This window comes from Mirounga angustirostris, unplaced genomic scaffold (genome assembly GCF_029215605.1).
Source record: "Mirounga angustirostris isolate CCGP_5_RB_7025 unplaced genomic scaffold, mMirAng1.0.hap1 SCAF_10, whole genome shotgun sequence".
Taxonomy (NCBI): domain Eukaryota; kingdom Metazoa; phylum Chordata; class Mammalia; order Carnivora; family Phocidae; genus Mirounga; species Mirounga angustirostris.
This window is the reverse complement of record NW_026991718.1, coordinates 47,683,742-47,709,140: the sequence shown is the minus strand read 5'-3', so window position 1 is coordinate 47,709,140 and position 25,399 is coordinate 47,683,742. Positions and strand designations below refer to the sequence as shown.

Genomic DNA, 25,399 nt, shown 5'->3' with positions numbered 1-25,399 from the left:
GGTCATGATCCCAGGGTCCTAGGATCAAGCCCCACATCGGGCTCCTGGCTCAGCGGGAAGCCTGCTTCTCCCTCCCCACTCCCCCTGCTTGTGTTCCTGCTCTCACTGTCTCTGTCAAATAAATAAATAAAAAATCTTTAAATTATGATACTTTGTAACCATGAAGCATGCTCTTTTAGAAGGACAGTTAATTACATGAAATGTTTATTATGTTAAATTTTTAAAATTATACATGCCAGGGTGCCTGGGTGGCTCAGTCAGTTAAGCACCTGCCTTCCGCTCAGGTCATGATCCCGGAGTCCTGGGATCCAGCCCCAAGGTGGGCTCCCTACTGAGCGGGGAGTCTGCTTCTCTGCTTCTTCCTCTCCTTTTGCCCCTTCCCTCCCTCATGCTCTCTCTCACTCACTCTCTCTCCCTCAAATAAATAAATAAAATCTTTAAAAAAAAAGAAAATTGTATATGCTACAGGAGTATAATTGTATAAAATAACCTATGCATAGGGAAAAATTCCTGTACTGAAATAATTTCTAAGAATTGACAATAGTGGTGTTGGGCAGTGAGATGAGGGCTGATTTTGCTTTTGTTCTTCATCATGCTGTATTTTCCAGAAGGTGCTAATTCTCCTTAATGAATACATAATATTTTATAGTTTTAGAAGTATATATATTAAATGTAATCAGAAGGGAATTTGCAGTTGTGCAGGTAATATTCAACAGTAAGTTATTTTTCTTAAAAAAGTAACTTAAGTATACCTTAAATTTACACGATGTTATATGTCAAATATATTCCATTTTTAAAAAGTAGCTTAAGTTTAGACCTAAATAAACAGTCTTAAAGAATATATTCATACCCTTCTGGAATCAAAATCATAGTACTTTGCATTTTTAATATTTAACAGCTTTTGGTTTTGTCTGCTCCAACTCCATTTTTTAGGCAATAACATTTATCGAAGCCATGCTATTTTCAAAATGCTGAGGAGGAGGCGGGAGGAAATGGAGCAAGGAATTTTTGGTCCAGGTGTGGAGAGAAAAGGAGAAAGGAAAGACAGACAAAGAAAAAGGGATGCAAGCTTCTAGATGAAGTGTGGGTCCAGACAGACACTAGCAGAAAATTCAGCTCTTGGAAACAGCCCTCACCCCAGGATTTGTAAACAGCATTAATCCATTGTTGAAGATGCTAGTGAGGTAAAGAATCAGCCTTGGCCACCTAAACGGGGACTTCACTGCACTGCTGCCCTTAACCCCAACCTACCAGACCCTTAGGACTGCCTGGGACTGTGACCCAAATTCCCTTCTGATGACAATATCCAAGCTATAAAAATACTACATATTTATCAAAGAGAATTAGCGACTTACAAAGAAGTATGAAGAACAGAAGCAAATTCACCCTCGTTTCACCAGCTAAACACAAACGTAGAGTTCACGGGCACCTCAGAACTAAGACAGTTCTGATTATGGCAGGAGAAGGTCTTTCAGCAGTGATCTGGGCTCATCATAACAGCCCCTTGTGCTTCTCAGCTGTCTCCTTGGTAGACACATGGGATCATGTTGTGAAAGCCAAACTCTGGACACCCGGAAGTACCTAAATCCCAGCATTCTTTACATCTCATATTGACTGTCCTCAAGACTGTTTGTCTTGGTTCTCTACACTCTTTCCTGCTCATGAGGAGGTAATTGAAAGGAGTAGGTAATCAGAATGGACACACTCCCATTTTAAAATACAAAGGGGACTTGGAAGGTAGAAGCCCAAATCATTTTCACCTTAGTGGAATTTTAATTGGCTACTCTTCTCTTGATTCAACTCAATTTACTAAATTGGATTGGCTGTGAAGAGAACAGAGCAGTAATGTGGGACCACACACTTGTGAGGCAGGATCAGGGAGTGCCTTAATGCAGACTTGGGCTGGTTAGAGCATTAATGAGGGAAATGGCCAGAAAGGGAAGAGGATACCTTCTTCGCATTTAGCTTAGTGTTAGGCTGGCTGTGCCTTAATTGGGCCACTGAAACCCATGATGGCTGTGATATGGCTCATATCCTGAGTCTTTAACATATTAACTTCCAGACCCTTCATCATGCCAGCTGGAAAGAGAAAGGAACTGGTCTTTGGAAACAAATTTAAGTGAGGCTGCCGGTACGGATTTGGCCACAGGATTTCTAGGTTATTGTCTAAGTTTCTCTTAGAAGAGCCCGGTTAAGTTGTTGAGTTAACTAGCTGCATTTCATCCTCAGGACTGCTCCCCTTTTAGTTCCCATCATAAATTCAGGCATTTTTAAGCCCCCTCTGACTCCCTCGGACTATTCAGGAGAGTATTTCAGCTGTTTCTGGGGGTTTTCTTTTGTTTAAAGATTTTCAGAGTCAGACAAATCCTCTTACGAGAGCATTTTAATTATTCAAGAGGATATTTCTCCACAGTAAAATAAAATTAATTAATAAATCATACAAGGTGAGTATTTAAGCTTATGCTCCTAACTCCCCACATACCACCAAATGTGCACATTAGACTTTTCAAAATTAGTGTCTCAGTTATACTCTATAACAGAGCAGGGGGTAGGTAGCACGACTATTGACTCCTCCTGTCAGAGCTCAGGCAGTAGTGTGATTTGTGAAGGTGGTTGCTTGTCAGTCCATATATGGCTTAGGGCACTGAGTTAAGCTGTAAGAACAGAGCATCACTTATTTTTTATGATCTGATATCTAGGACACTGAGAAGGGAAGGGAAAGGAACTCAGCACTTCTAGAGCTATAAAAAAAAGTCATGAGAGTCTGTCCTCATAGGGAAAACCCAGATGATCTGAAGAAAGACCATCTCATGATCCAATTGGAGGATTCAAGTGTGCCAGATACCTTCCAAGCTCCAAGAAGAAAGGTCCTGCCACTGAAGACTTCATGCCAAGAGGAACGGAAGCTGCTACGTAGACCTTCTACATACGATGCGCACATGTCTCCGGGCATAGATCTGAAACATGCTGAGAGCCTGAGTTTGTCAAAACCAACAGGTACTACCCTTCCATTTTTGATGATTCATATGAAGAAGCAGGATACACCAGAAAAATTCTGGCACATATTTTTCATGACCTCAAAGTCTCAAAAAAGGAATTGAAGGACCCAGGATAGATGGTGATTTTTTGGGTTACTTTATCCATGGCAATGAGCTAGTTTGGAATGGCGGTCTATAAGAAGGTAAAACATAAGAGGGTGTGGAATGCAGTTAATGCTACTCAGGTAGTAAAGTACTTGAATGCAGTCTGGGGTGGAATGAGGCTCTGCATGATTCTATCAATGTAATTCAGATGATAAAATGGTAAGACGGAAGTTGGAGAAGGCTAACACTTGAAGGAAGCCAAGGAGATGCAGGGCACATTGGGACTATTCAATTCCAGTGGTAAGGTGTGAGTGGATCCTGGGGGCACTGTGAAGGCAGAGCCCCACCATGAAAAGGGCTCAGGGCTTTGGGCTCCTGAGAGACATACCCAGATTCCGATCTCCAACTCAACCCTGATTCCAGAACCTCAGTGGTTCCTATGGCCCCAATGATTTTGCCACCACTGCTTATGTCGCTTTATAACCCTGGAAACGCATTTTGTAAAATTCAATTGACAATGAAGAAATGGTGTTCTATGTAAGAAGTGTGTGTAAAGTAGTGAGTTTTATGATCAGTATGTTATTTGTGGGTGATTTGTTTTTAATATGTTGGAAATGAGAATCTGATAGATTACAGAATTTGACTTACCAGATTTATAATTTTAATTGAAATACTTAGGAGGATTTAAATAATTAATTTTGTAGTCAATATTTAGAGGCTCATAAGAACCTCATTTACTTGTGAGTTTAATTCTTAGGAGGTTGAAATGCTTTAAGATAATTTAATATGCCAAGTATGGAAGGTTTGATTTATTAGGTTTGTCAGAACTATGTGAGTCCAGAGAAAGATTTTGTTTCTTCTATTTTTAAGTCATTTTAAGGGATTTGAAGTTTCAAGAAAACCAGATGTATTAATTTGTGTATTAGATTTGAAATATTTAAGGGAATTTAGTAATCAACTCACAAGATGCTGTATACATTTTTAAGATTATTTGATTTTTATATTTGTAAAAATTTGTGACTAACTGGAAATATGCAAGATCATTTGATTAAGTTTGCAAATGTGAAAATATTTAGGAGGAATTACTCCATCTTATGTTTAGGAGCTAATTGAATATTAATCAAAGGACAAAGGGCAAGTGAATGTTTAACACTTTAACTAGACTTATAACAAAACTTCCAAGATTTATAAGATGTGTTCAAAGGCAAAAGAAATAACTTTAACAAATTGAATATCAACTAAAACACATGCAGCTGTAAGAGTGTTATGCTATTATCTTCAGGCATTTTCTTCCCTTACACATTTTTGCTATGACCCTCAGTCATTTCTCCCTCAGACATTAAACACTCAAATGATGCTCCATGGGACAGTGGTGACTTTGCAACATACAGGATGTAGGAAGTGAATGTGTGGTTTTAGAGATGGTATAAATGAAAATGACTTAGTTTTTCTGGACTGTGATATACAAATCCAAATGCCATGCTTCTGTAGAGTGTGTATTTCCATAGGTGGGAAGGATGCTAGAAAGCATCTGGCAAGAGGTTCGCTGGTCCCAATTTGGAGGATTTTAAACTATAATGGGGGGAGCAGGGATATAAATGTTTCACCCTTTTATACTTGATATAGAAGGAATTCAAGAGGAGCTGAGACAGGAATGGGTGTGTAGAATGGGTGTAATGGTGTGTCAGGGTTTATTATAGATCATAATACAGCCATTAACTGAGCTCTTACCAGATTTAAGGCAATGAATCAGCAATTTCCCATACATTTCCATACTTTTCCCTTTCCCTCTCTCTTTGCAACAATACTCTACGAGGTAACTTTTATTATACCCCTTTTATCAGATGGGGAAACTGAGGCCCAGAGAGATTAAGGGTCTTACCTACGTTCGCACATCTAGTAAATGGTAGAAGCACTGCTGGGACCACTGCCTGTGCTCTTTCCTACACTAAACTCCATTATCAAGGGTTAGATGTAAGGTTATTAAAAGATATTCTTACACAAAAGACATGAAAGGCACTCCATAGAAAGTCCCAAATATTAAATATAGTGATAAAGCTGAATTGGAGAGTAGATCAAGTAAAGAATTATAAAAAAGAGGAGCAAGGCACTAGGCTCAAGCCTGCTTAAACAAATTTCCTAGAGCTTCATGTGTTGCATTAATACTCAAGCTGAGATTTATGTCTTAAGGACATCATTAAAGCATCTCTTCATCACTGGGGATTCCTCATCCATAGAGCCTCATATCTTCTCTTCCATGAGTTGGAACCATAGTTTCTCAAGGTGACAAGAGAGGAGGTTTGGGTAATGGAAGCCAGTTCCTCAGTCTGTCCTCCAGGTCAATGACTTTCTTGGGTCATCTGCTGGAAATTTTCTGTGTCTGTGCTATTTTAATATAGTATGGACTATATGTTCAGACAACTACTGTGGACACAGGATTTAGAGTGCTGGTTGGAGGTTAGGCTTCTGCTTGTCGTGACTCAGAAAGGACAAGTAAAACAGAGTGTGCTTCCTGTTGCTAGTAGGGGTTTTGGAGAAAAAGCTAGGGGGTTGACAACAGTTGGGCCATAGGAGGGTCCTAAAATATCTGAGTTTCCAGTATTCCTGGAAAGACTGGAGAAATGATAGGTAGAATGATAGAAATGATAAACACCTCCCTTGATTAGAAGTGTTCTCCTGGGGTACAATATCTTTTGGGGACAGGGTGTGGGTCAAGAATCCAAAGGGGCCCAGTTAAGTGGAGTGTGGAAAATGCAAGTGTGAATTAGAACACATAGTTATTCTAGAACAGGGGGTTCTGAACCAAATGTTCTATAGTGTAGCAAAACTCCATTGTAGGCATATATTTGGCCCAATTTTTCTTTTGCTTCAAGGCATAACATCTTAGGTGTGCTTTGATGTCTACCTAATGCATTGGGTCTGGTTTTCAGATTTTGGTTGATGTGTGTAGAATAGAGGTACAGTCAAGTCAACCACTATCCATACATTGTAATGAATACCTACTCTGTGTCAGGCAACTGGATAGCTGCTGGGAACAGGGATAAAGCATCCCTGTTTTCATGGTGCTTGTAATGTAATCTAGTAGGCAGGGAGCTGTGGGAGAGAACAACAAATTATAGACAATTGTATAAATAATGTGAGAATAGGTAAGAAGGATATACTTCACCGAGACTTGAAGGCTTAGTGGTGATGGTACTTGTGCTAAGTCTAAGAGAACAAAGTCATCAGGTATAGGATGCCAGTCCTACAGCAGGTGAACCTGGACAAAGTAATTGTAACAAGGTAATGTTCAGTTCTGGGTACTAGTTAAACTCTCAGTTAAGAGGACTATTAACAAATAGGAATAGCCAGTAGAGACTAAGGAGGATGGAAAGATGAAGGAACCAGGAACAGTTAAGCAGGGATGGAGAAGCTTCAGGAGGGATATATCTAAAAGACTGCCACATAGAAGAGGCATTATATTAATGGGAGTAGCCCATAACCAGAGGCAGATTTCAGTTCAACAAAAGGAATAATTTTATGATTCAAAATGGAATGAGTTTAACAAATGAGCCAGATTGAGTAAAATATTTAAGCAGAATTTTATATTCTTACAATGGCCCCATCTAGAAGGTGGTGGGTTGAATTTTTGTCTGGGTGGAAAATGATCCAAAGTCTCTAACATCCTCTCTGGCACAGTAGGACCCTTACCTCACTTTTATGCCTCAATGACAACTTTCCTTAGATGATATAGCATTCAAGAGCCACGTTGAGTGGGACTACGTAGGCAGACATCTAAAGCACAGGAATGCAAATTGCATGGGTCTCCAAGCTATGAGGGAGTAAAGAGTGGGAGAACAATGCTAAAAGAAATTGTTTCTAATAGTCTTCCCAAGGCAGAAACAGAATCCCCATTGCTTGTTTAGAATTTGATGAGACATCAGATTAGAGAGCATACAAATATAAGGTATCATTATCAATTTTATTAACATGAAATCTCTTTTCTAGTTTCCAAGTGACAAACACTAATAAATCATTATAATTCCCAGCTCAGTGTTCTTGAAGTTAATTAAAAAAAAAAACAACTCCACATTGTTTTCTCTGTACTTTGCTTTCTTTTCTCCTCCTCCTCTCCCTCCTTCTCTTCCTTTTCTTTCTTTTACCAGTTAAGTCTTTCCCAGACTCCCAAGGGTAGTTCCTCCCTCTGTCTCCAAACTTTCTCAGCATGGAATTAATTACTTTGGGTTATAATGGCATTCATGACTTTATCAATCCCCAAAGATGAAAGAACAAAGTCATGTTTTACTGCCTCAGCATTTGGCATATGGTAGGTCCTCAGTAATGGTTGGATGGATGGATGGGTGAGGAAGAGGCCATTCCCCTCTTTGCCTCTAATTTTTTGCCTCTTTACCATACTCTGCTGATACTATCTATCGTAGCTCACCAATGTTCACTAATTACCAAATCCAATGTCCTCTGATGAGTTTCAAAAAGTGAAATCCCTGGTAGTTTCTGGATTCTAATGATACTAATGAATAGAATCAACCACAAGTCATTTCTCTTAACCTTTGTCAATCCACCTATCCTGATTTCTCCACTGTCTCTCTGCTTCTTTTTCCCTCTCCTATTGCTTGATAGGACATTCTCATGAATATTTGGCCTCTTTGCCTCTTCTCTGGAAACGAGATGTTCTTAACTTTCAAACTCCAATAAGCCATCGGTTTGGAAAACTCCTAAATCTACATTTTCATCCCTGGCTTCTCAGTCTCTAGCCCCATATCTCAAGTTGCTTGTTGGGCATCTCCTACTAATTGTTATATTTTCACATCAAATCCAACAAAACCTGTACTCATCTTCTTCCTACCAACCTCTCCATTCATTCCCTGATTTACTTGTGAACTCACTTCAATTGAGTCAGTCATTCTTCCCAAACACTTTGCAACTTTTTACCTCCACGCTTTTGCCAAACAGTTTCTTTTATCTGGAATGTCACCTTTCTTTATCATCCTCTCTAAAAAATTTGATCTAATCTTCGAGGTCAAAGTCAAATGCCACTTTTTGGAGTCTACCTTGATCATCACTGGACATAATGTTCCTCCTCTTCTCTCATATTGAATTTGTCTGTACAATCCATATAAAATACATCATGTAACACCTTGTATTGTAGTTATCTCTAAATCAGTTTTATTTGCCTCAATATACAGCATAAGGCCTTTGAGGGAAGACATGAGGCCTTGTGTTAAGAAACATCACATTACCTGGTGGCATTTTCCCTTGATGTACTGAAGATCTTTGTCCAGGTTTAACTGAGTGTTTCTCCCTCATGATCTTCATTCACCATTTGCTAGTTTAACATCAGTAATAGTAACAAAGTCTTGTGGTCCTACTACATGTGTTTACACTGAGAATTACTCTACATTCTCCTTCAATTGAACCTATATTTCTGCCAGTTTTTTGAAAAACCAAGGCCCTTGACCATTCAGGACACTGGGAGTTCCCATGAGTAGGGACAGGATGTGGCAAGTGTAGTGGGACAGCTCCAGAGAGTAAGTGGGCATTGAACCTCTCTAGGAAAGGTCCTCCAGCCTAACTGACCCATCCCAGATGTAACAAGATCAAGTTTGATTCATGTCAACTCAAGACATTTGATATTCTGGATTTGAAAAGACAGGGTCAGTTGTGGTGGACGAGCTTCTAGTCAATGACCATTCTCAGTATCACAGAGATGCTTGGTCATAGGTTATAAGGTTCATCTAAATTAGTGCAAAGAATTCTAAAATCTATGTCTGACCTGTGGGTAGTGAAGAACTGACCTGAGATATACAATGGGATCCAAGTCTAGCCAATAAGGTGGGGTTCAAGGACAGACTGCAGGTCTAGTGGAGACCTGGGAAGCAGGCTATTTGAACTTGTAGCTGAGTGTGACTGGAAGAGTGGGATAGACACCACAGAACCATGGGAAGTTTCTGTTATTTATGCATACTTTTGCTCTTGGTTCCTCTTTTACTCTCTCAGAGAGCTCACTTTTTCTTTTGCCTTCACCATTACCTATCTGGCAACTATATTTTTGGTCCTGACCATATTTCATATTGTTCAGAGACCATCATAATTTAGATGTTTCCTTTCACTCAAACAGAAGATCCAGAACCAGTGTGAGGAGTGAGCAATCTTCTCCTTTCAAATCACTGGAATTACACCTGCTCCTTCCATGTGGAGAAGCAGTGTCACCAGCCCAGTGCTTTTCTTTTTCTTTTTTTAAAAAAAGATTTTATTTATTTATTTGAGAGAGAGAAAGATCAAGAGAGAGTACGAGCATAGGTGGGGGGGGGAAGAGGGAGAGGGAGAAGCAGTCTCCCCACTAAGCAGGTAGCCCAATGTGGGGCTTGATCCCAGGACTCTGGGATCATGACCTGAGCTAAAGGCTAAAGGCAGTGCCCAAGCCCAGTGCTTGTCTAAGCCTTCTGTTGCTTTGTTTCCCAGTCAGCCTGCCTTTTGCCTCTACAGTCCCTCTTGTGGAGCTTCAGAATTGGTCTCCCTCCTCCCTTCTTAGATGTTGCTCTGCAGTACTAGAACCGGCAACCATCATGGGTCCCTGCAAAATGGAGGTGTCACCTCAGTGTCCTCCAACTTCCAATTTTTTGAAACATCACACGTGCCTTTTAAGTTTTGTAACAGGGAAATTTTTTTCCCCTGGGTGAGAGAAATTACAGAGTTTCAAAAAGTGAAATCCCTGGTGTTTTTTGGAGTTTAATTAGAGTTAGACCTGCTCTTGTTTAGGTATATATTGTCTCTGCAACCATTTTTTAAAAAAGATTTATTTATATGAGAGAGAAAGAGAGAAAGCGAGAGCATGCAAGTGGGGGGGAGGAGGGGCAGAGGGAGAAGGAGAGAATCTAAAGCAGACTCCACGCTGAGCTCGGGGCTCCACATGTGGCTCGATCTCTATCTCATGACTCTGAGATCATGACCCCGAGATCATAACCCTGAGATCAGGACCTGACCGAAATCAAGAGTCAGACGCTCAACTGACTGAACCACCCAGATGCCCCTCTCTCTGCAACCTTTTTATTCTAGGTAAACACTGCCTCCAATAAATACGTATTTTTTCTTCAGAAGTAGACACGCCCCACCGGCTCGTTCCCCACTCTATGGAAAGATAACAGAAAAGAATTAAATTAGTACTACAATCTATAGCTGAAGGTTTTTTCTCTGTATACATTTTGGTTCTAGAAGGAAATTTGGCAAAGTTTACCAAGACAGTTTGACCTAGCAATTCCATATCAAGGAGTTTATTCCAAGGAGAGAACAAGGGATGCTCTTAAAGATTTATGTCTAGGGGGCGCCTGGGTGGCTCAGTTGGTTAAGCGACTGCCTTCGGCTCAGGTCATGATCCTGGAGTCCCGGGATCGAGTCCCGCATCGGGCTCCCTGCTTGGCAGGGAGTCTGCTTCTCCCTCTGACCCTCCTCCCTCTCATGCTCTCTGTCTCTCATTCTCTCTCTCAAATAAATAAATAAAATCTTTAAAAAAAAAGATTTATGTCTAGGATATTTGTAATTATTAAAAATGGAAATAATTTACATCTAAAAACAGAAGAATGGTAAAATAAATGAGTATAGCCATGCAATATAACGCATCCATTAAAAATCCCATTTTGCATGGGATGGAAAATGCCCACGATATGATGTTAAGGAATTAAACAAAAAACAAAAAGCAACTATTGAACTGTTTTATTATGATCCAAAATTCATCCTTAAAGGTGTGAGTAACTGTATGTGGCATAAATAATGCAGATAGAAAAAGCCAGTATAAGCTAGCATTCCAGAATTTTAACCGGTTATCTGTCAGTAGTGGGATTGTAGATACTTTTTACATTTTCTTTGTAATTTTATATATTTTCAAAATGTTCTTCTGGGAAGATGTATTATTTTATTCATTCATCCACTTATTTAATAAATGTGTAGTGACCATTAGGTGCCAGACACTCTGCTTTGTGCTGAGGAGATAAAGTAAACAAGACAGAACAGATGTGTTCTTTGCTTTGCTCAGAGTTTACAATCCCTTAAAATTGGGAGAAAAAGGTTTTTTTCTTAATTCATTTCATCTGACCCAGTAATTCCACTTTTGGGAATCTATCCTAAGGAAATAATCAAGAAAGCAAAACAAAATTATCATATAGACATGTTTATTAGTGCATTAACCATAAGGCAAAAAAAAATTAGAAACCACCTAAATGCCCAACAGTAGGGGGATGGTTAAAGTAATAATAGCACATTCATATAATGGAATAATAGGAAGCCATTAAGATTAAGTTACTGAAGACTTCTTAATAACATGGGAAAGCGTTATTAATGATTTCTATTACTATCAATGGGAAAAAAATAAGCTGCAAAATTATATAGAATCTGACCTCAATTATGTAGTGTATTAGTCATAGAAGAGAAATTCAAATGTTAACAGGTGTTATTTTTACATGGTGAAGTAATGGTTGATTTGTACTTTTGTGTCCATGTTCTTCATATTTCCCAAGTTTTTGCAATGAACAGGTTTAATTTTATAATCAGGAAAACCATGCTGCTTTTGTTTTTAAAGACTTGACTTAGACATTATCTGTTAAAAATTCACGGAAACATACAAAAAGATAATTTACCATTTCCTTAAAGTCTGCACTGTCTTGGTGAAGAAAGGAGAGATAATTCATATGGAGAGAGCTGACAGCCCCTTTCCTTTCTAAAACATTCTTGGGAGAGAATGGATGACCACAAATGCAGTGGAGCAACCTCCAGCACAGGGCCTGTGGGGAATTAATTCACTGTGCTCATGAGGCTGAGCAAGGAAAAATAGAAGGAGCACTTGGAGACAGAGCCCTGGAGCCTAATCCCAACCTCTACCTTGAATTCTAACCTTGAGCATGACGTTGATAATCTCCCTGGGCTGTATCTGTACATTAGGGACCTGGGGACATTTCTCACTGCTGTCATTTCCCTCACTGAGCAGGTGTCATGCAGGGTCAGGGTCCTGTCTCTGGTTTGCCTAGAGAGAAAGAAAAATGGAGCCTGAGATGCCAGGGTCAAGGCAGCCAAAATCTGGCTCCCTACTCAATCCAGTGTGAAGACTTTGACCCTGACTCCTGCCCCCTGCCTTCTAAGTTCAAAGAGAAAGAGCATGGCTGTGGAACATGTCAATTCTGTGTAAGCCAAAGCAAGAGAGCCGGCTGCTGGTGCTCCATCAGCTACTGAATGCTCAGGTGCACACTGACTGACAGGTCTCCCTTGAGCCCACACAAGGCCCAAGTGCATTTAAAATAGCAACTTTCCCTCTAATTTAAAGTTCATCAAGGCTGAAATCACAGCAGGTTTCACTGCACCTGTATTCAGTCATTTATCATGCTCTGGGTTTTCTAAATGTAAGGGTCTGCTGCGCAGTTAAAGGAGCAAGTCAGTGCAGAAAGATTTATAGGCATACTTCACTTTCAACAAACTTAATATCTGAAAATTAAAGTACCATAAAAGATAAATTTACAAAAGAATTCATTTCAGTAGCACTTTGAGTAATTGGTTTACCTTCCACCTTTAAAACATAAATTGATTCACCACAACCTGTTTTACACAACGTATCAAGCACATAGAGGTACATAAAGGGAGATGTACACGGAACTTAAAAATCAGCATTTGGACACCACCCCAAAGCTGGAAACATTTCTCTGATTGGCTATAGAGGCTGAAAGAGACCTTAAATCAATTGCAAATGATAAACAATCTTTATGCTAAAAGAGTTTAGTAGTTGGGAAGGTTTTTTGGGGGGGGGATTTTTCTTCTAAGTCCTTCTTTGGGTTTCTCATAATTCATTGATTTCATCAAGGCCATGGAAAGAAGCCATTTTAAAATCATAGTGGCAGGTGTTTTCAACATACCTCCGCATCCCAGGTAAGCATTTAATAATTGTGCACACATAGATATACACATTAGAGACCTATAACACCCACAAAAATGTCAATACAGATAAAGCTGTGCTCTAATAATCAATTTTCCATCCTGCCACCTGAGGAGCCATTCATTCCAAAATGCTAGCCCCAGTATTTGACAATGCCAACATTTTCATTTTCAATGAGCTTCTGAAATCCTAGTTAGTTGCAGGAAAGAGCTTTCAATTGCCTTTGCCAAGCACGTTTCTCTGTGGATACAGACAGGTTAAAAACATTGACCTTACATGACAAGAGAAATTTAGAAAAGCTCCTGGGTAAGCTCCCTGGGTCCCTATCTGTGGAGTTCCTGAGGAACAGCCTAGCTGCCTCTCATTCTTGAATGAGAGCTCCCAGCAGCATAGACAGAGCCAAATTAGAATCCTGAGTATTTTATGATTCTAATGAAATGCTCTTCACATACAAATAATATTGGAGAGTTGAGGTGGGAGCAGAAGATCTCCGAATGTCCAGGAAAAAGTGAAAAATGAGAAATTTTGCTTAGACATACTTAAAACTGGAAGGCACCAAGAGGCTCCCCAGCATAATAGTAGGCTTGCAGAGATTCACAAAGCCCCAGTCAAAGGCCAGCCCCTTGGCCAAGTTCTGGGTATCCCCTTCAGGCCTTCAGGGTAAAGGAGAGGATGAATATATGGAAAGAAGCAAAGCAGGAGTGGAAAGGAAAGTGTCAAGGAGATGAGTGCAGGAGGGGTGAAGAAAATAGGGTTAAACGAAGGAAAAAGGAGGTGTGTGAAGAAAGGGAGACTGGCAATGAGTGAAAAGGAGGAGAAAAGGGAAAAGGAAATAGAAAAGGAAATGGTGAAATAAGATAAAGTTCCCCATTAACAACTGACTTAGTTGGCTGTCAGCAAAAACCCCAGGGTACAGGTGACCAAACTCCACCTTGAGCCAGGCGCAGTGCAACCTGGAAGCTCCCAGCAATGCCATGGTCCTCTATGGACACTTCCTCCCTTCTCCACAAAGGGCAAGCTCACCTATCGAAAGCCACAGCAGTCATGGAGTAGATGCTGGCGAAGACAGCAGCGATGGGGAAGAAGTTGTGGAACTTGCAGTAGAACAGGCCGTAGTACCACTCATTGTGGACAGCGTAGGTGAAGTTCACCACCGTGTTGAATGCAGCCATGGATGCCTCTGCGAAAGCCAGGTTCACCAGGAAATAGTTAGTCACTGTCCTCATTCTCTTGTGGGCCAGGATGATCCACATCACCACCACGTTGCCCACGACGGAGGTCACCACGATGACCGTATAGGCAGCTGCCCAAAGGACAATTTGCCAGGCCGGCTGCACGAACTGGTTGGGCTCTGAGGTGTTGGTGGAGATATTGGGGAAGAGGTCTGAGTCTACCTGGAGAACGTTATCCATTCCCCCGCCAAGTGGTTAAGCCCTCCTCCCTGCACACACCCCGCCTTTGCAGCAGGCCCTGAGGCTGACGGCTGGGGTCAGGGTCCTGTTTAACCAAGACAGGAGGGCTGCAGGCTGTTTCTGGTCAGAACTCTTTTCTTGCAAGCAGGAGAGTTGGCGCTCAGAAGATAAACGCTTCTAGATGCGCTGCTTCTCGTGGCTCTGAATTCCTCCACTTTCAAGCATCAGGAAGCATTTGAGTTCAGAAATCCGGAGAGTGTCTCTACTCCGTGGGACTGGAAAAAGGAAAGAAATTCCACGGGTAACGGTTCCGGGAAGCAGGAGACCTTTCTGCACCTGCTGCTGCTTGCAACTCCTGTTCCCGCTGCTCGCAACGGCAAATGCAAAGCCCTGTTCTGCAGGAGGACTTAGGGGCGAAGGGGAGAGTGTTCGTCACAGCACGACCTGTAAAAGTTCTGAGTCTACGGCGGGGATTCTGTGGCCCCTTGTCCGTCTGGAGATTTTTCCTTTGCTTTTGCTGCGCTGCCGCCGCCGCCTGCAGCTTCGCAGGCGCCTCTTTGGCTCGGGTCCTGCTTGGCTCGGGAGTTAGCAGAACCTCGGCAGGCTGCGCGCGAAGCTTTTATAACCCTCTGCAGAGACGTCACCGAGAAGGGGCAGTACCTGGGTTGCGTACTCGCCAGTCCTCGTGCGCAGCGCCGCAGCTGAACCAGCTGTTGGCAACTGTCTCATTCCACCAACGCAGCCACCTCGCCTTTTGCGGCTACCTGCTGCGGGAGTCTCAAGCCCCGCGCCCTACGCACTCCGCGAGGGGGCGCTAGGTAGCCTCGGAGTAATTGCGCCGGACGGACTCTGCAGCTGGAAGAACAGAAAGGAAGGATTTGAGAAAGAGCTGTAGGGATGGACACAACAACTTCCAGGGAGAGCAGCCCGGAGCGTTGCGACAGCTCTGCAGAGGCGCCTGCCTGTGGCTGTGGGAGTCGGGCAAGTGTGGGGGCGACGTGCCAGCGCTGCGCTCCGGGCCTCTCTCCAGCCCGAGTGTACCACGGGCTCGCTCTGGCTGCTACCGAGAAGGAAGAGGTGACAATGCCCAGTTCCAGGTCTCCGGAAAACAACTTTCCTGAGATCGTGTTTAGGAAATAACCCCAAATACCTAGTTCCCTTCTCTGGGAGGACCGATTCCCCTGGGGAAGCAAGGATAGACTAAGCTTTGGGGACACGTTCCACAGACTCGCCGGTGACTTGGCCCCTAGGTCCCTGAAAACCTCCAGCTGAGCTCTACAGTTGAGCCTCCTGCATAGGCAGCCGAGACTGGGCTGGGCTCCCTACGAAGCTTGGTGAGCGCAGGAGCCACCTATAAGCAGTGTGTCGCCCAGACGCGCCTCTCTGGGCTCTCTGCCAGCACCCACTGCAGCCTCGCGTTCACCGCCCGGGGACCTAGCAGCTTCTACCTCTGCGCCTCCGGGGCCTGCGGGCCAGAGCCCGTACGGGTGGCGTCGGGGGCTCCTTTCCTTACTCCCTCGCAGTTTTGCATAGGGACTGGAAGGCCGTTTTGTCCCCCTTCTCTCCCCACTCCGCCCCCCCGCCCCCCGGCGGACTTCAAGGCCTCATCTGCCAGTCGAAGGCCATTTCAAACCGCGGAGCTGGTGTCGGGCACTGGGAAGGAGGTGGGAAAGGCTCGCCCGTGGGTGCGAACCGTTTTGGAAAAGCCGAGATGGGCTGAGGTTTGGAGGGCTTTCCAGCCCAGAGCGCCCAGGAGATACGGTTCTCCGGGGAAACTAAACCTTCGGAGTCTTTCTGGGGGCCATCTATTCATACTCTGTCTCCCCTCTTTTCACTGCGGGGACTCAAAACTGTGCGACGTGGGTGGGGATGGGTAGCAGGGCCCAGCGCAGAGGCTCGGGTTGGCGCAAGCCCGCATTCTCCCGGGAGCGGCGTTTACGCACTAGTCCTGCCTGCTTGCGCGCCTCTTCGGGGAGCAAGCAACGTATCTGGCAGGAAGTGCTTCAAGGCTTGGAAATGTATTGTACGGATTTATGCCGGGCTAAAATCGGATCCTCTCGCGGGGCGAGGGGGGTGGGTGGGGGTGGAGGAATCTGCTAGTTCACTTTGGTTTTGTTGAAGCCTGGAATTTCAGCATTTATATGAACCTCACCTTGCACTCTCTGGTACTCCAGGCACTCCTAAACCCGAAGAGAAAATTCCAGTGATGCCTGGGGGAGCACAGCACGCCCTCATTTAGACAGGTTGCAAAGGAGAAATGTTCTCGTGGGAGGGAACTCTTCCACCCTGGATCTCTCATCACTGCTTCCAGTAATGGGTATTAGAGGTCTTCTTAGCTTTGTCATTCTAAAATATGTAAAATATTATAACATTGCTTATACATAGTGTTTATTTTCCTACTAGAAAATTTGAATTTCTAAGATTTTTTTGGCTATGTGGATTTTCCCTTCTATAATTTGTCTATTCACATGCCTTGTCCCTTTTTCTGTTGGATTGCTTTCCAGGCACTTTTTTTCTCAGAGCTCTTTGTGTATTATAGATATAAACACTTTGCCTGTCATGAATATTTCAAGTATTTTTCTAATGCTATTATTTATCTCTTGAATTTATGTATTTGTCATAAAAAAACAATTTTTATGTCGTCTTTATTTACTTTAATAACACTTGGGTTTTCAAGTCTTGGTTTAAAAAGTTTTACAAAATCCTGGCTTTTTTCCCTATAAATATCCTGGGTTTTCTTGGCAGTTCTTGCTTTTCTTTTTTCTTTCTTTCTTCCTTTTTCTTTCTTTCTTTTTCTTTCCGATGAGGTCTTTAATTCACCTGCAGTTTGTTATTTTATATTATGTAAAGTATTTTCCTTTTCATATAATTAGCTAGTTTTGACAGTTCTATTTTCCTAGTGAATTAAACCATTATCCTTGTCATAGATTAAATTTACATATACATGTGATTTAATAGTTATATTCTCCAGTCTTTCCTACTGATCCATTTGTCTACTCCTACAGCAATACCATGTATATATGTATGTATACATATTTGATTAATATGATCTTCTACTTTGCCTAGCCCCCTTGCAGTTAGGCAGAGCCTTGTGACTAATTTAGCCAATAGGCTGTGAGTGGAAATGATATATGTCATTTCTAGGATGAAGCACAGAAGAGAAAGAGAGAGAGAGAGAGAGAGAGTGTGGGTGTGTCAGAGAGAGAGAGAGAGAGAGAGAGAGAGAGAGAGAGAGAGACTTCTCCATGTATTCTCTCCTGCCAAGTCCCAAATGATGCAGCTACAAGAAGACAGGTCTTAATTACCTTGAATTCCCAAGTAACTATATAACCCAGGCTGCTGCCCAATCATTTTGGACATGTAGTACGAGTTGGGAAATAAATTTTTGTTATATTAAGATACTAGGGTTTGGGATTATTTTGTTATTCACCCTGATATAGCTTATCCTGACTAATACAGGAATAAAATATTCTGATATCTGGTAAGGCAAGTTCATCTGGATGCTCATTTCATGCTTTTTCAAATCCATTTTTGGACATCACATTTGAATTTTAATATTTTAAATTCAATTTAAAATTAAACAAAACAAACTGCATTAGTATTCTAATTGGAGCTGTGGAATTTATTGAATCTTGACAAAATTGTATTTTGATATTATTATTTTTAATCCAAGAACATGGTATGCCTTTCCATTTATTCAAGTCTTACTTATGCCTTTCAAGAAGATTTTATAATTTTGGTTAAAATAGATCCAGTCTTTTGGTTACATTTATTTCCATATATTTTGTAGGTTTTGTTTCAATTTTAGATGAAATACTTTTTCTTTTTTTATTCTAGATCCAAGAAAACCCATTGTCTTCTGTGTATATGTATTTATGTGTATGTGTCTGTGTAAGTGTGTTTGTGTGTATGTATCCTGGTCATTTTACTAAATTTCATATTTATTCTTGTGTTTTGAGTTTCCTTAAGTTTTCAATCACATCATTAGCATATTCTTGTCTCATTGAATTTCCTTTACCTTCTAGGACAATGTTAAATTAAAATTGGTGATAGCAGGTATTTCTGTATAGTTTCTGAATTTAAATTAAAATGACTTTGAATTTTTACCATTTAGGATAATACTTCTTGTTAAATTTGCTAAACAGTCTCTTATGTTTAAATAGTTTCCCTCTACTTTATTTTACCTAAAAGTTTTAAAAGGAATGTCTTGTATTTCTTTTATTTTTAAATGCCTTTTTCAGGATCTGTTGATATGATTGTGTAATTTTTTTCCCTAATTTGCTGACATAAGTGGATTAAGTGAATAATTTCCCGACACTGGGCCCAACTTAGCATTCCTGGCACAATTTCTGCTTGGTCAGAGGCTATATTATTTCTTTGATATATTGTTGGATTCAACTTGCTAATGATTTATTTAACATTTTTACATCTATTTTTCTAAGTGAGATTGATATAGAGATTTTTTCCCTTTTCTTTTTCAGATATTAGTATTATGCACCAAAAAATGAATTGGGAAGCATCTCATCTCTAACTGTGGCAAGAAATAGTAGTCTTGGTCCCTGAACTACCCAGAACTAGTCGGAAATGTAAGTCCCTGGGCCAGCACAGAACTACTAAATTAGAATGTGCATTTTAGTTAAGACCTTAGGTTATTTGTATGCATATTAAAGTCTGAGGAGTTTAAAATAGGTCCAGTGTTTTCCAAATGTCTTAATGATAAGATTCTCTTGAGCTGCTTGTTAATAAACATTATCCTGTTCCCCTGAAAACTCTGATTTGGTGGATCTGGATTGGGGCTCAGCAGTCTGTGTTTTTACCAAATACCCTGGGTCAGTCTTCTCTTCAAGCAAGTTTTGGAAATATGTGGACCTTTTACTTTAAATAGTACAAAACTAGATGAGTTCTTTCTTCATCTCAAGGAAATTTTCAGTTAGTATTTTTTGAAATTATTACCTCTTCTCCATTAGTCCTTTTTTCTCCTTTTAAGACTCTCATTGTTATCATGCTAGGTCTCCTAGATCCATCCTCTGGATGTTTTAGAAACAATTCCTACCCCCCTCCCTTCTCAGATCTGAGTAGTATCCAGGCTCTTCTGTTTTGGTCCTTTCTCCAGGTTTCCATGCTGATCTCCCAGCAGAGCCCAGCCTGCCCAGTTCTATTCTTCTCTTAGCTCAACCCCCAACAGGCCCAGGGCTCAATTATATCCAGCTGCCCTTAAGGCCTGAAGCCATGTGGATAATGGGAGAGAACATTGGAGTTGGCTGGGAAAGGGAGGGCAGCTGTGTTCAGGTCCCCATGAACTCTGGTCTCCTGAAGCCACTGGTGTGGAAGCATCCCCTTCCCCCTCCAGTGTGGATGAGTTACTACTATTAGATGCTGGCTTCCTGCCATCCTTTCAGAAGACAAACTGGTGTATATTATATCTCTTGGAAATTAGATTGCTAGTTCTCTGAAGGCAGGAACCATGTTATTCACTATTCATTTGTTAGCAGTCCCTTCCCTACAGGGCATGATCAATAGATATGTATTGGGTTGGATTGAATTGCCTGACAATGGTTGAATTTAAAAAGGTGGTGTGAGGCAGGGAGGCAGCACCAGATCAGGATTCATCAAACTGTGAATCTTCCCAACACAAAAACAACAAAACATTAATAAAAAAATAACAGGAAGCAGGGGGAGGAGGAAGAGGGTAAATGGCTCTTCAACAATGCTTACTGTGTGCCAGAAACAACTTTTCAACCCACTTTACATATTGTCACTCTATTATTTGAGAGAGAGAGAGAGGGTGAGAGAGAGAGAATGATTCGGGGGAAGGGCAGAGGGAGAGGTAGAAGCAGACTCCCCTTGGAGCAGTGAGCCTGATGTGGGGCTCAATCCTAGGACCCTGGGATCATGACCTGAGCTGAAGGCAGATGCTTAACGACTGAGCCACCCAGGTGCCCTTACCTCTCATTTCTTAAAGAAAACCACTATTTCCTATTACTGGAGAGTATTTTCAGACCTGTTAAGTTGTTATAACTATTTAAATATTTCTGTTCTATTACTGGAGAATATTTTAGGAGAGAAGTTAAAGACCATTTAATATTTGAAATGAAAATGTGTATGTATATTTATTTTTTAAATAAAATTTCATTGAAGTATGAATCTACACAGAAAAGGACACACATCATAAGTGTAGAACTCAATAAATCAGGAAGGAAACATATCTGTGTAAACACAACCTAAGGGAAAAAATAGACTATTACTAGAATGACAGAGACCCTCTTACACCCTCTCTCTCAGTCATCTCCAAAGGTAATCACTACCTTAGCTTCTAAAACTGTAGATTCAATTTGCATGTTTTTGAATTTTAAATTAATGGAATTATGCCTATATAGCTTCTTTTACCGCACATTACAACTGTCAGATTCATTTATGTTGTTTGTAACAGGAGTTCATTTTCTTTTTTTTTAAATTCATTTCATTTTATTTAAAATCAATTAATTAACATATGTTGTGATAAGGAAATTCTGTGTCCTACGATGGCTGACAGAGCCAGCAAGAGAGTCCCAATCCTTGCCCCGGGGCTCTTCCCGGTTCTCCCTGCTCTGCTTCCCGCATGCACCAATCCAGGTTCTTCTCCCTGCCCTGCTTCGCGCATGCGCCAGAAGTACCAAGTATGCGGAAGTAGATATGTATAAATTGCCCCCTTTGTTTGTACTCGGGGCTCAGACCTTTGGAGACCACTCTCCTCTGAGCCTGCTGGTGTTAAATAAACCTCCTATCCTCCAAAATCTCTGGGTGCCCCTTGGTTCTTCTGTCGGGAGATCCAGTCCAGGTTCCATAACATTTGGTTCCCTGACTGGGAAACCCAACCGCGCTGGCCCATTGTTGCCACCGGTTTAGGGCAACGGCAGGGCGGTGACGGAATGAAGGATCATAACGGAGAAGGTGCGCCCTGCCTAATTTTCGGCAGTCTCCTACCCCGGTTGCCTCGGGCTGTCCCCGCTCTGCTGTTCCCGCCAGACTCGAGGAGACTTGCCACGTGAGGACCTGGTCCCAACACTGGATTCTGTTAAGGCCTGGGGCTCCAGGACCCAGACAGGTCCACCCCCACTGGGGTGGAAGGGGAGCCTGATCACCTCCTAGAGACCTCTTAGAGGTCTCACAGTTAGGGATTCTCAGGGAGGGAATGTAATAACTTCTGGAGTGTGAATGTGTGAGTGAATGTGCAGTCCAACCTGGCTTGCTCAAGCAGACTGATTCTGTGACTCCATGGGCTGGCACCCTCAAGGTCCCCAGAAGCCTACAGAGTCTGAGTGGGCCTGTCTGCGATTCTGTGGCTAACGGCATACACTCTATGGCAGCATCGGAATTGTTTCCGATCATAAGTCACAACGCTGAGACTGCTACAGCTAAGCCTCACCTAAGCTCCTTTGGGACACGGCCAGACGGGCATCTGATTGGTCTCCTCATCTCAGGAGGCACCCCCCTTTGTCTGTCTCTGAGCCACCGCACACAGGGACATCACCATGGGGTCAGGGCAGAGCAAACCTACAGTTCTAGAGACCATGATCAAAAATTTCAAGAAGGGGTTTTCAGGAGACTATGGTGTCAGGATGAACACCAGCAAGTTGAGAACCCTATGTGAATTGGAATGGCCCACCTTTGATGTTGGGTGGCCTTCAGAAGGGACATTGGATGTCCCAATGTTTTGTCGAGTATGGTGAGTCGTAACAGGAGAACCAAGACACCCTGACCAGTTTCCGTACATTGACTCCTGGCTAGGAATTGCTCAGACCCCCCCGGGTGCGATTCACTTGCAATAGGCAGGGACAGGCCAGAGTCTTAATCACCTCATCCAAGTGACCTGAAGAAAATCAGCAAAAGCCCCAGTCTCCATAAATCCTAGCCAGAGATCCTGAGAATGAACCAACCCTGCCCCCACCGTACATACCCCCAAGACCACCTACACCTGGCCCTTCAGCTACAGACACTCCGCCACCATCAGTTTCACTGGTGCCCCCAGGCCCAGAGGATCCACTTTCTCCAGGATCAGCAGCCAGGCTGTGCCCCAGGCCAGATGCAAGCGCCCTCCAAATGCCAGTACGAGAGACATAGGAACCCGAGAGGCACAATGAAGATGGGACGGTCCAGCCCGGCAGTTCCATGATTTATTATCAGCCCTTCTCCACCACCAACCTCCTCAATTGGAAGCATAACACCCCATCTTACTCTGAGAAACCACAGGCCATGGTAGACCTCATAGAATCCCTCTTCCATGCTCATTGGCCAACCTGGGAAGACTGCCAACAGTTACCCTACACCCTGTTTAACACAGGAAAGGAGGAGAATAATGAAAGGTGCACAGCAGTACCTGGAAAAGCACACACCAGTGGGAGTCATCAACCCTGCTGCCTGGGCTAATATGGCCGCACCCAAAGAGCACCCAGCATGGGATTTCACCACAACCAAGGGACAGGCCCACATCTGCCGGTACCAGGAGACCCTCCTCCAGGGAATCCCTGCAGGAGCTAAGAAACCCATGAACATGACTAAGGTATCCTCGGTCACTCAACAACCAGGGGAGTCCCCTGGGGACTACTATGAAAGACTATGTGAAGCCTACAGGATATACACTCCATTTGACCCCGAGGCACAGGAAAGCCAACAGATGGTAAACACCTCCTTCATGGCTCAGGCTGCCCCGGACATCAGAAAAAAACTTCAGAAACTAGAGGATTTTGCCGGGATGAATATCACCCAACTCTTAGAAATTGCCAGTAGGGTCTACATGAACAGGGAGGTCCCAGCCAAACAGGAAGCTGATAAAAAGATGAAAAAGAAAGTCAGCCTCCTCACCACTGCCCTAAAAGAAAAGGACAACACAAAGATGGGGAGACCCCAACCACCAAAATGGGGGAAACCCAGAACCCCCTTGGCAAGGGATCAATGTGCCTACTGTAAAGAGAAAGGGCATTGGAAAAACTAATGTCCCAACTGGGGAAAGGCTCAAAAGCCCAGCCGCTACAGGAAGAACCCCGAGAGGAGGATCTCATAGGCCTCGTGGGAATGGACTCAAACTGAGGGGGACCAGCTCATTCCTCCTTGGCCCCCATGAGCCCATGGTCGGAATGAAGGTGGGGGGCCAACCAGTGACTTTTATGGTTGATACTGGAGCCAAGCACTCTGTTGTCACCTCTCCAGTGGCCCCTTTCAGCAAAAGGACTGCGACCATCCTTGGGGTCACTGGGATGTAGGCGATACAACAGCCCTTTTGCCAGGCTTGCCAGCACAAACTCAGGGACCACAAGGTCCAGCATGAATTCCTTTATCTGCCTGATTGCCCCATCCCTCTCCTGGGCCAAGACATACTCTCCAAGCTTAGGGCTCAGATAACCTTTGAGCCCACTGGACACATTAGCCTCTGACTGAACCGAAGGCAAGAGGAGACGAGGTCTCTAATACTAACAATTACCACACCAAGGGAAGAAGAATGGAGGCTATTCTGTGCCCAGGCCCAATCGAGCAACCCGCTGGAGTTCAGACTCACCTTCCCTTCAGTATGGGCTGAAAACAACCCACCTGGACTAGCCCGGAATCGGGCCCCTATCATTGTTGAACTGATCCCAGGAGCCCAACCTCAGAGGCGAAGACAATACACCCTTCCACAAGAAGCTAAGATCAGCATCCAAGAACATCTGACCAAACTCAAAGAAACAGGTATTCTAGTCGAGTGCCAGTCAGCCTGGAATACCCCACTCCTGCCAGTCAAGAAGCCAGGAGGGGGATACCGACCAGTTCAAGACTGCGGGCCATCAACAAGGTGACCATCTCTCTGCACCCAGTGGTCCCAAATCCACACACCCTCCTCAGCCAAATCCCATACACCCTCCTCAGCCAAATCGGCCAGATGGTTCACTTGCCTAGATTTGAAGGATGCCTTCTTCTGCCTCCGCTTAGCTCCCCAGAGCCAGCCACTGTTTGCCTTTGAATGGTTTGAACCTGATACAGGGCGCCAGATGCAACTGACTTGGATGCGCCTCCCACAGGGGTTTAAAAACTCACCAACCCTCTTTGGGGAAGCGCTGGCTGCAGACCTCGCCAGCTTCCCAAGGGAGGCCACACAACGCACCCTCCTCCAGTATGTGGATGACCTCCTCACCAGTGACACACAAGAAGACTGCACAAAAGGCACAGAGGCCCTCCTACAGCTCCTGTCCGACTCGGGATACCAAGCCTCATGGAAGAAGGCAGAAATCTGCCAACAACAGGTCTGATACCTTGGTTTCCTCTTCACCCAAGGGAAAAGAGAACTAGGACCAGAGAGGAAAAGGGTCATCATCTCCCTGCCACAGCCCCAGACAAAAAGGGGCCTACGAGAATTCCTGGGGGCTGCAGGATTCTGCTGCATCTGGATTCCTGGGTTCTCGGCAATAGCAAGACCCCTTTATATCTCTTAGGGGGACCAGATCAAGAACACCCTGCCTGGACTGAGGAAGCAGAAGCCGCTTTCACAGAGATAAAGACCACCCTGGGGAAGGCTCCAGCTCTGGGCCTACCAGATGTAGAGAAACCCTTCAATCTCTTTGTGCATGAAAAGGAAAGAATAGCGCTCAGGGTACTCACTCAGACTGTTGGACCCTGGCAACGGTCAGTTGCTTACCTGTCAAAGAAGCTGGACCCCATGGCAGTGGGATGGCCACTGTGCCTCAGGGTGCTGGCAGCCACAGTCCTACTCATCAAGGAGGCAGACAAACTTACCCTGGGGCAAGAACTTAATGTCAAGGTCCCTCATGCAGTTGTGTCCCTCATGAATGCACAAGGACACCACTTCTTTTCCAACTCTCGGCTAGCACAATACCAAGGGCTCCTCTGCAAAAACCCATGGGTCACCCTCGAAACAGTAAGGACATTAAATCCAGTAACCTTTCTCCCCACGGAAGAGGGGGAACCAGACCATGACTGTCCCGAAGTGACTGATGAAGTCTACGCGAGCCGTCCAGATCTGTGAG

At 43.4% G+C, this 25,399-nt stretch overlaps 1 protein-coding gene and 1 pseudogene across 1 annotated transcript in view; one reads left to right on the top strand and one right to left on the bottom strand.

The window, feature by feature from the left end:
- The window catches only part of TACR1 (tachykinin receptor 1), a 161,698-nt gene extending 145,711 nt beyond the window's left edge, over positions 1–15,987 (bottom strand). The window contains exons 1-2 of the mRNA XM_045884687.3: positions 15,854–15,987; positions 14,017–15,260 (exon numbers count right to left, since the gene is read on the bottom strand). Coding sequence (XP_045740643.1) covers positions 14,017–14,405 — 389 coding nt within the window. The 5' untranslated portion in view covers positions 14,406–15,260; positions 15,854–15,987. The remainder of the gene's footprint in view (positions 1–14,016; positions 15,261–15,853) is intronic.
- A 5,968-nt stretch (positions 15,988–21,955) lies between these two features.
- LOC135361831 (uncharacterized) lies at positions 21,956–25,398 on the top strand (annotated as a pseudogene).
- The last annotated feature ends 1 nt before the right edge of the window (position 25,399 follows it).